Source organism: Lissotriton helveticus, chromosome 3_1 (assembly GCF_964261635.1).
Source record: "Lissotriton helveticus chromosome 3_1, aLisHel1.1, whole genome shotgun sequence".
NCBI classification, from domain to species: Eukaryota; Metazoa; Chordata; class Amphibia; order Caudata; family Salamandridae; genus Lissotriton; species Lissotriton helveticus.
In genome coordinates, this window is record NC_136061.1 from 1,483,244,625 (window position 1) to 1,483,258,553 (window position 13,929).

Consider the following 13,929-nt stretch of genomic DNA (forward strand, 5'->3'; position numbering starts at 1 on the left):
GGTGTGGGAAACGTGTATCCAATTCGGCAGGCCTCCACACTTGATAGCCCTATTCGTGGTCAGTATGACCTGAAAAGGTCCTCTCCAGCGCACGTCTAGGCAGTTTTTCCGGACGTGTTTCTTCACCAGCACCCACTCTCCTGGGCACAGGTCATGACACAACTCTCTTGAAGATGGGACCTCAGCAGCCTGCACCTGGAAGGACACAGAATGAATGGCGTCAGACAGTCCTTTGCAGTAATCCAGGATCAGGTCATCTGTAATGTTTAATAGTGTCGCAGTTGGTACAGAAGGAAGCCTCATTGCCCTCCCCATCAGCACCTCGTGTGGAGAGAGACCTGTCCTTTGGTCGGGTGTGCTGCGCATGCTCATCAACACTAAAGGCAAAGCATCTGGCCAACTCAAGGAAGTTGAAGAACACACTTTGGCAATTCGACACTTTAGTGTCCCATTTATCTGCTCCACAATTCCTGAAGCCTCTGGTCGATAGCTACAGTGCAACTTCTGATCAATGTTCAATGCGGCACAGAGCATCTTCACAATTTCACTGTTAAAATGTGTTCCTCGATCAGATTCCAGAGAGCCTGGCACCCCGTAGCGTGGGATCAATTCTCTAAGTAACAGTTTTGCTACGGTGAGTGTATCGCACCTACGTGTAGGGTATGCCTCGACCCACCTGGAAAATATGCAGACGACCACCAACACATACCTAAGGCGGTTGACTCTAGGCATTTCAATGAAATCTAATTGCATTCTGTTGAAAGGCCCCCCAGACCTCCCAATGTGACTCATGGTAACTGGTGTTCTTTTCCCTACATTCAGTTGCTGACATGTGACACATCTCCTACAAACTGCTTCTGCTGCAATCCTGAATTTTGGGCAATACCAAGTTTGCCTAAATACTCTCAGCATGGCATCCCTTCCTAAGTGTGTCCGACCATGTATTTGTCGTGCCATTGGACTCACTAATTCCTCTGGTAACACTGCTCTTCCATCTGCTGAAACCCAAAAATCCATTTCACTTCTCACACAACCTGCTGCTTCCCAGGACCTTTTCTCTGACTCAGGTGCATTTTCTTGCATTTGTTTCAGATCTTCCCATGTATCTACGGTCTCTAATATCATATTGACTTCTGTTTTTTCCTTTGCCCCGCCTACTTCCACCTCCGTGAAAGTATACCCTTGCTCCGCACAATAGCGGGCAACTTCATCTGCATATCTGTTTCCTTGTGACACAAAATCTGTATTTTTAGTGTGAGCTGTACACTTGACCACTGCAATTTCAGCTGGACCTTGCAATGCTTCTAACAGCAGTCGTACAAATTCCCCATTTCTGATTGGCGAACCAGAGGAGGTCATGTAACCCCTCTGAGACCACAATTGCCCAAAATCATGAACTACACCGAAACCATATTGGCTATCGGTATAGATGGTGACTCTCTTTTTGCTACCTGCTATACAGGCACGTGTCAATGCAATGATTTCTGCTACCTTAGCGGAGTGTACTCCTTCCAGGCAAGCGGCTTCCACAACTCCAGTAATGGTGCAAACAGCATAAGCTGCTCTCAACCGACCAGTATCGTCTCTTAAGCATGAGCCATCAACAAAGTAAATTTCATCAGGGTCGATCAATGGCTCATCCACAATATCTGGTCTGGGCTTCGTGAATAGTTCAGTCACATCTAGGCAATCGTGATCTTCACATTCTTCGCCTTCTATATCATTATGAAGTGGCATCAATGTAGCAGGATTCAAGACCGAGCACCTCTTAAGGGTCACGTTCTCTGCAGCAAGAATAACTTGCTCATAGCGCGTGAGCCTACTATTGGTCAAGTGCTGCGTCTTGGTCCTTTTCATTAACAATTCTACCGAATGCGGTACATACACCACTAATTGATGTCCCATTACTATGTTCTCACACCTCTCAATGCTGACACCTGTTGCAGCAACGGATTTGAGACATCCGGGCAACGCTGCGGCTACCGGATCTAATGTAGCCGAAAAATATGCAACTGGTCTACGGGCATTTCCGTGTACTTGCACCAACACTGATAACGCACATCCTTCTCTTTCACAGCAGTATAATGAAAAAATCCTCTCATAATCTGGCATTCCCAAAGCCGGAGCACGACACAAATCCTCTCTCAGTTGTAGGAACGCCATTAGGCACTCGTTGTCCCATGGTACCGGATCACTCACCTCCTTGTGCGTCAGTTTCTGTAAAGGTTTTGCTTTCAGTGAAAAGTTAGCTATCCACTGTCGGCAGTAACCAACCATTCCTAAGAACATCCTAACTTCTCTCTGTGTCGTTGGCGCATTCATTTTCATGATGGCCTCTATCCTGTCTGGAGACACCTTGCGCTTCCCCTTCTCTATTCGGTGACCCAGATACTGTACTTCTGTCAGACAGTACTGTAATTTGTTCGGAGATACCTTATGTCCATTCTCAGCTAAATGATTCAGTAAAGCAATGGTGTCTTCCTTACAAGCTTCCTCTGTTTCTGACGCAACAAGTAGGTCGTCTATGTACTGGACCAGAACTGAGTTCTGTGGCAATACCAGACTTTCAAGGTTCTTCTTCAACAGCTGACTGAAGATCGAAGGGCTATCTGTGAACCCTTGTGGAATTCGACACCATGTTAAGGCGCGATCTTCCATTTTAAATGCGAAAAGATACTGACTGTCCTCATCTAATGGGATGGAAAAGAAGGCTTGACAAAGGTCTATTACTGTAAACCACTCAGCTTGGAATGGTATTTGAAACAGTATCACTGATGGATTCGGTACCACTGGACAACATGAAACCACAATGTTGTTAATCTTTCGAAGGTCCTGAACTATTCTGAACTTCCCACTAGGTTTCTGCAAACCCATAATCGGGGAGTTACATGGACTACCCACGATTTCTTTCAGTATTCCCTGTTGAATCATTGAGTCAATCACAGGTCTTATTCCTGCAATCGTTTCCTGGGACAGTTTATACTGAGGCGTTTCTGGAAATTCAGCGTTTGGTTTTATCATGATCTTCACTGGTTCCACCCCTTTGATCAGTCCTATCTCTTCCCCAGTAAAATCCCATACTTCAGCTGAGACAGCATCTCTTAGGTCACAAGGAAGGTCTTCCACAGTCAGAGTAGGATACAGTTCTATACATGCTCTCTCATTGGCAATCTTAAAGGTAGCATCATCATCTGCGGTCTGTACCTCCACACCCTGAGGGGTGTAGTATATGGTGCAATTCAATTTGCACAACAAATCCCTCCCTAACAGACATACAGGACTAGAATCACATACCACAAACTGATGTTCATTTGTGTAATTCCCTATTTTCACTGACACTGGTTCTGTCAAAGGACTAGTCATTCTTCTATTTGCGACTCCAACCACCTGAATTGTTTCCCCCGACATTGGTAGGTCAGGAACCACTGCTGATCTTAGAGTTGATCGAGTAGCTCCAGTATCCACCAAGAATGTCATCGGGCACCCTGCTACCTCTGCCTCAACAAATGGCCCTCTCTGATCTACTTCTAGAACTGCCCCGAGGGTACAGTCCTCTTCTCTGTTCACACGTTGACCGGTCATTGGGTCAATGTAATAACATTTTTCTTCTTCAATAAAAAGAGGCATTTGTTTATAGACTTTTCCCCCTGTCGATATCTTCGGTGGCTGTGGAAACTGAGCTCGTGGAGCCGAAGTCCCCCCTTTGACCACCTTGCTTCCTGAGACTGTCGCCCTTTGAACTGGAACCTCCTGAACTTCCTGTTCTAATTCTAGTTCTCCACTTTCAGGGTTAAAGGGACACTCGCGTCTCCAATGTCCGACCTGGTGACACTGGTGGCACTTTGTCGTTTTCTTTAAAGTGGCAAAATCTATTCTAGGTCTCTGACTTTCTTCACTATCCTTGTTCTGACCATTCGACTTCCGTCCCATTGTCCCCGTTCCCTGTTTCTGCTGTCCGCCCTTTCCGGCTGACTGCATCTGTACCACCATCAGCTTCTCCTTCATTTTCTTTGTCTTGGAATCTATCTCATCGCTACAGTATCTGGCATACCTTAAAATTTCATCTAGTGGTTTGTTTTGCCAACAAATTAAATGTTGCTGAATCATCAAACAAATATCAGGTCTCAACCCCAAAACAAACTTTGACACAAACTGTCCTATATCTTTGGGATCCATTACATCGAGTCCACTGTATTGTTTGAATGTTTTCAACAACCTTTCATAGAACTCATGAACTGTCTCCTTTGGTTCTTGTCTTGTTCGGTCTATTTTTACCCAATCTATGTCCTGGGGTGGTACCTTATCTTTCAGCCAAGCTATTACCCTTTCATACTTTTGCATGACAATTTCAGACGGTCCATTTGTCTGAGCATCCCTCACTGGTTCAGTAGTTGGCCATTCAACACTAGTCTTGCACGATGTCCACAAGTCAGATGGGACCACAATGTCAAACAAAGTGTTCAAATCAATCCACAATACTTTCGAGATCTTTACAAACCTTTCTACCTGCTTATACCACTCTACTGGATTGTCCCTTAACTTCGGAAATGAGTTGGTAAATGCAGCTAAATCTCCTCTACTCCAGGGCACATGTACATAATTCCCATTTGATATTTCTCTCAAAGGGAATGCCTCCATCTGCATCAACCTTCCCTCAGGAGACGTCCCATTCGCACACCGCCTAACAGTTCCCCTTTTGGACCATCTCTCCTCCCATTTGTCCAGATCCCTTCACGCTCTTATTCCTGCTATTAGTTCCCTTATGTGTGTCTTTAACCCTGTAGTTCTTTTCTCATCTAAGTCTTGATCTGAGTATTGTAACCTATGGTTACTCTGTAGGGTCTTTGTTCTGGACAAATCTACCATGTACCTGTCTGCCAGTTCAGACAGTTTCTCATGAGTCGCTCTCGCCTTACGAGTAACATCCTTTGCTATGAACAGAAGCTCATCTTGCTCGTATAACTCAATCCTTTCTAATGGCAATGTACCATCTATAATCTCATCCAAATCAGATTTCAAACTGGTGACATCAAGTCTTTTCGCCTTTATTGTAGCTTTCAGTACGCTAGCTCTAGGGGGTCCATTCCCATCTTTCCCATCCCAGCTCCGAGTCCTACGTCTGGGCTCAGGTGAGTTACGTGGAGTCCTCCCATGCTCCTGCCCCTCCAGGTCCCATGCTGTTCCGTCCTCTCTGGGTGGATGATGAAACACTCCATTGTGCCTCATAGTCCCACCTTCCCCTTCATGCCTGGATTCTCTGGGTTCATGGTAAGACATTCCATTACTCCCCCTTTCTTCACAATTGGTCTGTGACCTCTGATCACCCGATGTATGGCAAGATCTTTCATTGTTCCCCCTATTCCAGTGTTGCACATTCTCCCCTGGCGCGTGATGAGTGCACCTAAACCTATCTCTGTATGCTAGTACCATTTGGTCTCCACCCTTTTCAAAGAGCCGAGACATCTCTTCACACTCCATGCTTCTACCATCTCGCTCCTGCTGGTCCCTCCCATCATTAGGACGTATTACTCCTCTGTTCTCCTGGCTTTGACCCTCACGTCCCTGACTACTTTCGCTAGCCCCGCAGTGAGATACTGTCCCATTACCTCGATTTCCCCACTCAGCTTCTGCTCTTGACCTATTGCTCTGCGTTTCTGCGGACCCATCCCATTCTCTCAAGTCAACTTTTAACTCTTTAAAGGATTTCGGACGTGGTCCCCTTAGGTCCATCGGTCCTCTTTGACCCCCCTGCTCTGTTGCGGGGCTCACTGTCGGTTCGAATGGGGTGTTCCACGTTACCGGTCCTGGCAATTGCTTCCAGGCATTTGTCGTGTTATTCCTCCTTTCCATCTCAACCCTTTCTCTGTCTAACCGCATCTGTTCTTCCTCTCTCCCATTCTCTGGGTTGTAAATCGATACTATGGGTCCTATGGTAACGGGTACTTGGAGAGCATCTGGCAATCTACAAGGTTCAGCCCTCTCTGCGGTTGGCGTTTTCTGTACCACAAACCTTCCGACTACACTCTGTGCTGTACTATGTTGAGGTGTCTCCCCACCTTTGATAGGTGTCCATTCCGATATAGGAAGTGGTACATACCCCTCTATGGCAGCCCCATCTTCCCTTGCGAGTCCTCTACTTTCTATCTCCCCAACTCTCGGAGGCGGTCTATCTATCAATAATCTATTTATCAAGTTGTCCTCCGAGTCGCTCTCCTCATCTTCTTCCATGAGTGTCTTTTCACCTGCCACCTCTCTCACTGTGTACAACTTATCCACCTCAATAGCCTGTACCCTCCACCTCTTGGCGTCCTCATCCCATTTGGAATCTCTCACTGCTCTTACTGATCGCGTCAGCCTTTCTTGACGCCTATTCAGATTCCTATCGTGCGCCGCCCTAATCCATGCGTTAAGGGCCTCAAACTAGGTCGGTCTAGGCGGAGGTTTCAATGCAGACATGGTTGCTTTTAGCCGATGTAACACCTCTAACTTAAACGTCCCATACTTTGGGAACGACATTTCCTCATTCCCTTCTGTAAGCTTGTTCCAATCCCCAATCCATAATATAGTGTGTAGCCCAACATTCGCTGCCATATAATGAGCTGGTGTACCCTCTGGCGGTGCCTCTTGCCCGTAAAAAGACTCTCTCCTTTTTCTTTTAAAAATATCCTTCAAACATTTAAAACACTTCATTTTCAATCTACTAGTTTCTGTTTTCTCCGGTTTGTTTACTTCTTGATGACAATCCACCAATCTCAGCTCGGTTCTCGCCAACTGGCCTATCAGAACGCGACTTCTCACTGACGTCGCACCAGCCGCCCAATCCCGTCGCGGCTCTTGCCGACGTCACACCAACCGTCCTATCGCGTCGCGGCTCTTCACTATCCACCCTATCTCAGCGCGGCTCTTGCCGACGTCACACCAACCGTCCTATCGCGTCGCGGCTCTTCACTATCCACCCTATCTCAGCGCGGCTCTTGCCGACGTCACTCGTCCCCCTTCGCAGCAGTTCCCCTCCTTTTTCAGCTCGTCTCCGCGTTTATGCATGCGTCCCATTCATACTTCGAAAAATGATTACTTCCGTCCAAGCGATCACTTTTCTTTGACTGTACGCCCACAGTCAATCTGTAATTGTCACCTTAACTGGCGAAATGTCTTTCCGTTTACGTCCAGACAATCGCCTTCTCTGATAGGTTACTTACACACAGTAACTTTCGACCAGCGTCCGTTACTCACACACTCACTCTTGCACTCCCCCTATCTCGGTTCTGCGGCGGTCAATGGTACCTCATGACCTCCTTACTCTGGTCGACAATTACTCTGGATGTTCGATACACCCGAACCACTTAAGCTCTACCCCGAACTTAAGATTTTACCAGGTTGCGCGCGCTCACAACCTTCTCACAATCACGCTACAGGCATTCAACTCCGCAAGACATTACAATACAAATACAACACAAAACACCGCAATCTGTTCACGCATGACCCTTGTTATACTCACTCTCCTCCGATACTGCTGCTTTTCTCGCACCGTCAGCACCCTCTTCGGCACGCGATTCTTCCGCTGCTCATCTCTCGATGTCTAGCTCTAGGGGCCTTGGGGTAAGCTAACCTAGTCTAGATTACCTTCCTCAAGAAGATAACCATCCTACACTGCTACCAACTGTTAACGCGGGGTTTCTGGTCTCTAGTTACCTTACCAGATCCCTAATCATGTCGACTGAATCGTTGGTACCTGTCATTGAGTAAAAGACAATCTACTACTAGGTTAGTCAATTAGGAACTTAAACCACTCTAAAGAACCACTTACCACTGGGAAAGGTTAAAAAGTTTTAATTCAAAGTCAAAAGTATCTGGAGATACAAACATCTCAGAATAAGATTCAAAAGGTATACAGGTATTAGTACAAAAAGGTACTCTCTGAATATTCTCAATCGACAAAAGGAAATTATCAAAACTATCTCAAAAAGCATAAGTGTTGCAAGAATCGCTGTGAGTTGCAACCTGAGAGTCATTTACAGAAAGGAAAAGTACAAGTTAAATCTGTCCCTACACTAGACTAAGTGACATCCCTACTTAACAAGATCTTTACCTAAAAAGGTGTCAGCAGTGGTGACTTCCAAAGAAGATCACACACTTCCCTTAGGCTTTGTCTCCAAATTGAAGTCTGTTAGTTCTCTATCTGCCTACCCATCCGCTCTCTTAGGCTCCTCAGATCATCTCCTCTAACTCCACCCCGGGGTGCTATCCCTAATACCAAATCACATTTCCAATAGGAACGCCCATGTCGACGCCTCTCACGTGGTGCAGTTTTGAGCGGCAAATTCCGTCCTGGTGCTCCTCTGGACTCTTCATTAAAGTTGACCTTGCTTCCCAGGCTTCTCTCCGTCCAAGCGGTACCCCCTAAAATTCCTGAAGACTCCTACAGGCCTGTGCCTGGCACTTCTGAACAAGGGCCTATTCATTATTTCTGATTTAAGTTCCCCTTGCACCTGGAAACAGACACTCTCTCGGTAGGCCCCAAATTCCAGTCTCTACCATATCGAAGAGTCATAAAACATCTTGAACAGACTTTTCGTTCGTGCTCTGTGCGACTTCTCCTTAACGAGCTCTGGCAGATCAAAGAAGCAACTTTCTCTATTCAGGCCTACTAAAATTACATGAAACGGGCCTCTGCAATATGCACATTTAATTTCTTTGTTTAAACGATATTTAACTAACACACATATGCTAAAATATAACACATCTATGTAAAACATATATTTCAATACTATGCCTAATAATACATTTGCACTCAAATGACATTAGAATCCACGTCACTAAAAGTGTAGCAGCATCTTTCGTTTCCTGTGAAATGCCATGTGGCCTACACATTTTCATGGTTTGCAGAATTACATTTCGTTTTCACTTAGTCATCTAACGTGTGACTCCAACATCATTTTAACATTTCTACAACCTCTACATTAGTTTTCCACACATATATATGCATCTATTCTAATTAAAACAAACACTCATATATTTTCACTATATAAATTGACACTCTTGTGTAATACAATTTAAACTAACACTACGTGCTTGTAAATATGGTGTACTTATACATTGTTCAGATGTGTGCTCTCTCACCTGCAACTGTGGAATCTCCCTTTTCGTAAACTTACTATAAAAACTCAGTTTTGTAAATACTGGAAAAGCTCAAACTTACATAAACAGGTGAGTGTTACCTTTGTGAATCAGGCCCTTTGTGTCTATCCCAGCGGTCACGGGAAAGACGCAGAGCGCCATTATTGGGCTCTCGATTCATATCTGAGGAATTTAAGGTTGTAAAAAGAATGAACCTGTGACAACCCTGGAGTTGCAGCAGAGGGTACCGACTCCTCAATGGCTCTTCATTGCCTCAACCATGTTTTTCTCTCTTTGCTTCCATGTTGTGCTCTGAGAATGATGTCACTCTCTGAACAGAGGGGTCCTTCAGATCAGAATGCGACCCCAGCTGCCAGCTCTTAACAACCGGCTCTTTTCTTTTCCAGAGTTTGGGACGCTCTGACGGACAATTACATCCCATCGCTGGCCGAGGACTGGAGGGACCCGAGCATGGAGTCGCTGAATGGGAACGAGTCGGACTCAGAGGTATTTGTGACGAAATGTCAAACAGGGCGTTCGTTCTCTGTGTCCCTTAAGAGAAAAAGCTCAATAAATGAGACGAATCTTTTCATTTAGGCTACCCTATTTCAGTGGATTCGAATTTTTCGTTTATAAAAAGAGTGCAGCCAGTGTTATTCAGGGTCACTGGAATTGTGTGTTAAGGTAGGGCCAAGTTATGCAGCAGAATCGTCTAAATTGAGCGGCAAGAAAAGGCAGATTGTGCTGCATACTGTGGCATATTTTCAAGCAGTATTCATTCACTAAATTGTAGTTTGTGCACGTTAACACAGATTTGACCTAATTAATATCGATTTAATACCTAAATACAAATAGCAACTGCACATCAAGAGGCTTACACCAGCATGGCAAAACGTGTGGTAGCATTTTAGTAACCTTTGACCAGTTTGAACTAGAAGCATATTTTTTGTTCGTGAAAATCTACAAATTATGCATAATTATGTGGAAAAAGCTGCCGCTGCAGAATTGTATATGCTTAGTTGCCTGAAGCAAAATATCCAAATGCTCTGTCACATTGTACGGGATAGTCCTCCATTATAGCTGCTTTTTACTACTTAACCAAAGGTCAGCGACCCATTTTCTTTGAGTGCTCTATGGCCCATGGCAGTCTAGCTACAGTACAGTGCGTCAGTATTCAGAGCTTGGGGTGTGAGATGGGATTCACTGTTTGTGGATTGGGGGAATGCAGGGCAGCTCTGTCCTGGTCTCCATTGGAAGTGGTTTTGGGATTTGCTGTATGCTCCTGCCCTTGGCCAGAGGGCCTTCTGTATTCCTTTCTCCCTTTCCTTCCATTTCTGACGGTTTTGTCAAAGATCAAGAGGGAAGTCACTTTCGTGAGTCTGACTGTGCAGGTGTCATGGCCCCAATCTCCTTGCTTCCCTCTATTTAAAAGTCTATATGAAGGTCCAGAAGGGCTGCTTCTCTCTTCTCAAGGCTCTAATCCCGCCATCAGAGGCTCTGTCTGTCAGCCTGGAGGTTGAAAGGTCAGGGTAGCTGAATTACAGTTTGCCTCGGGCTTCGGCAATTGCAGTACATGCATGTTTAGCTCCAACTCAAGTCATTGGGCATCTTTAAAGAGGTCATTGGGGCTAAGGCGGTGCACCGGATGTATGACATTACAACGCATGCTTTTACATCGCATGCCTTTACAACGCAAGTATTACAACTCAGTCCATTACAACGCATAGTGCTTTGGGGTGCTGGATAGTGAATAGTTTAATTTACTATTCCAACTCCAGTCCCCGTGGACACTAGGGAAGGTTATTGGATAGTAAATTAACCTATTCCCTATCCTAGGGCGCCCCCCAGAGCAATGCATTGTAATAGTTTGCGTTGTAATGGTTGCATTGTAAAGGCTCTGCGATGTAAAAGTTGCGTTGTAAAGGTTGTTTACCCGGTGCACCACAAGTTTGGTGACGACTTTGACAATTTGTACGTCTTGAAGGCTGGAGTCATAGTTGTTTGATCGCAGGGAATCCTGAGGTGGAGTTAGGGTATTTGTCTTGCAAACTTCCTTTCCTTAAGGTGTTCCCTGATAGGCTGCTTCTGAGGCTGCGTCACTGTGTGTTTTATCTTCAGAGAGGCATCTCCCTTTTCTTTTGAACTGGAAAGTGTTCTGGCTGGGTTAAATCCCAGACCCTTCTCCTAAAAAGGCTCTGCTGCACACTGGAGAGTCTGGCTTATTTCCCACATTCAAATTCCCTCTTTTGCAGAATTTTAGTATGGCAAGGAAAATGTTTCAACCTCCCATGCCCACTTTGAGTCAGTTCCGTATCGCCAGTCATCTCTTCTGCAAATCAAGGTCATAGGATTCCTTGTACTTCTGAGGTCAAGGGCCATTCTACGAGAGGCATGTCTGCTTTGTAGTGAAGAGTCTCTGTGATGGAGATTAGGAGAGATGCTACAAGAGTGGTTCCATCTAATTTTGTCACGCACTATGACCTCCAAAGTAAGAAGAAGGGGTCTGATGACTGATTTGTGTGACATTGTTTCTGGAATACATGTTCTGCAAGGGTGCTGCTGCCTCAGTTTGCTGTTTGTGTGTTTTGTTCTGTACATGAGACACCCATCTCAGGCATTAGGTTTGATGACCTCATTCCTATAGTGACTGGAATGAGAAAGTGAAAGAGGAGGTAATATTTAAATTACTTACTGTTAGATACATTACTCTGAGTCCATTCCTCTTAGTTCCAAGTCATTATGCTGTCATAGGGTCGCTGAGCTGGTCCGACCTTGGGGTCAGTGTAGGATTTCTTCTGGGTAGACGTTCCTTATATAGGCCTATTGGGAGTTGTGTTGTGGAAGGAGCAAATTTGTTTCTGATAGCAGCATATGGCAAGTGAACACCTGTCTGTGGAGGCGGAATCCCCTCACGCCTGTAATGACTGAAACCAGGACGTGGACCAGGAGGTAATGTCTATATAAGAGTGCCTGGCACATCTTTAAAATCATTGGAACGACTTTCAATCGTTTCTTTAACACTTTGTGAAAAGAGAGATCCTACATCAGTAAATAAAAAAGCTTTAACAGAAAGAAGGTAAGTTTCTGTTTATGGATTATTATATTTTGACATTTTTTATTCCATTGTGGCTTGGTTACCCAAGCCCTGCTTAGAAATATCAATCAAAGAAAGCACAGTCTCCAAAAGATTCCGCAAACTTAACAGCAGGACATTTGTATCCACACAAGTCCAACTGAATATGGAAGCAGAGCACCTCTTGAAATCAGCTGAGTGCACATCTCCAACATTGGTAGGAAAGATGATCTATTTTGACCAGACACAGCAAATGCTTTTCCAATGATGGAACGAGGATGGATACCAGTAATTAAACGAATCCACGGAAAGGTATTCGGGGCTGGAGAACTATATGAGGGAAGTGATAATGGTCTGGGCTGCTTTTTTAAATGATTTAAATGAGTTGTATAGTATTCCGTGTTATGATGATGATCCGAGAGCTTGATATTCTAATTTAGAGCTAAATAATGGATTTATAACCACTCCAGGGAAGTCTAATTTAGAAGAGAGAAGGCACATCAGCATGATCTTAAGTGGTACGTACTGGCGGGAACTGCTTCCTTGACTTGTTGGAACTGTATTAAGAGGTTGCGGGTCATGTGTATGCCAGACCATGCTTGTGAATTGCAAAAGAATAACTTTGAAGATAACATCAGCAAAAATGTTGTAGAAAATCACTGCTAGGTGTTCTGGGGACAGGGCTCTATTTCGTTATAATTTGTTGCCTCACTGAATCTTACTCAGGAAAAGGGCACTTTGTCAGACTCAAGCATGCTATTCACAGAGATGGTAAAATCAGCTTGGACGCCTTCTGTACAAATAAGGAAACAAGATTTGGGGCTGGTTAAAGGGTCGGTCACACAACTCAACTGAATAGCGACTGACACTGTGGAGAAGTTATAGGACCTCTCAGTGGAAACATGCTTGTCTACAATGATATTTACAAATATTTGGCCTGGACAGTTATGGAGAACCCTCTTAAATGGTAAATGAAGGTTCCCATGTGAAGACGCAGTTGACTTGTTGCTGTGAGCCTGAGCAGATTGAAAATGGGACCAGCACCGGAGCTTGCTTTGCTAAAACAGTATCTGCATTACCTGTTATGTTGCAATAAATGTTTAATTTGTTTTGGCCTAAAAGATAATTATATATTTTTTTCAAACAAAAAGATTATTGAAGGCGGTAATGTAAATATTGTAGTATACAATTTGCTTGTCTATAGGCGATAAAAATAATAGCAAATTGTTTCTTGGCTAAGAAGTACGGTTTGTAAGAAGTGAGAAATTTTGAAGATGCATTACTCAAAGAACTAGTAACGAAGGCCTGATCTCAGATAAAATATTAAGGTTTTGTTTAATTTTCAATGAAGCAAATATTGAATGGATAAATAATAGTAATTAAGACGGATAGTGTTTATTAACAGTTGAATTTCTTATACTAAGGGGCCAATTCCGATCCGGGTCGGAAAGTTCTCCAACCGAGCCGGATCCGGAGTGTTTCTTGACCGAGCCGGAGTCCTGCAGTCCGACCGAGTGAGTACGATGCAGCTGTATGCTGTCGAACTCGGTTCGGTCGGACTCCCATAGAAGTCAATGGGAGCCGGTCGTACAACGCGTACATGGGCTCCCATTGACTGAATGGGTACGTCGTGGACAAGTACGCCCCCTACAGTGAGTACGCGTCGGTGCCATCCGCACCGTACATGCCTGTGTTGGGGTGACCCATGGGTCTCCCCCTGTGTCTGAGTCGTAGAGCTG

At 44.7% G+C, this 13,929-nt stretch overlaps 1 protein-coding gene across 1 annotated transcript in view; it reads left to right on the forward strand.

Annotated features, from left to right (window-relative positions):
• Positions 1-13,929, forward strand: part of FEZ1 (fasciculation and elongation protein zeta 1) — a 729,464-nt gene that overhangs the window by 240,106 nt on the left and 475,429 nt on the right. Inside the window, exon 3 of the mRNA XM_078682121.1 lies at positions 9,525-9,624. Coding sequence (XP_078538247.1) covers positions 9,525-9,624 — 100 coding nt within the window. The remainder of the gene's footprint in view (positions 1-9,524; positions 9,625-13,929) is intronic.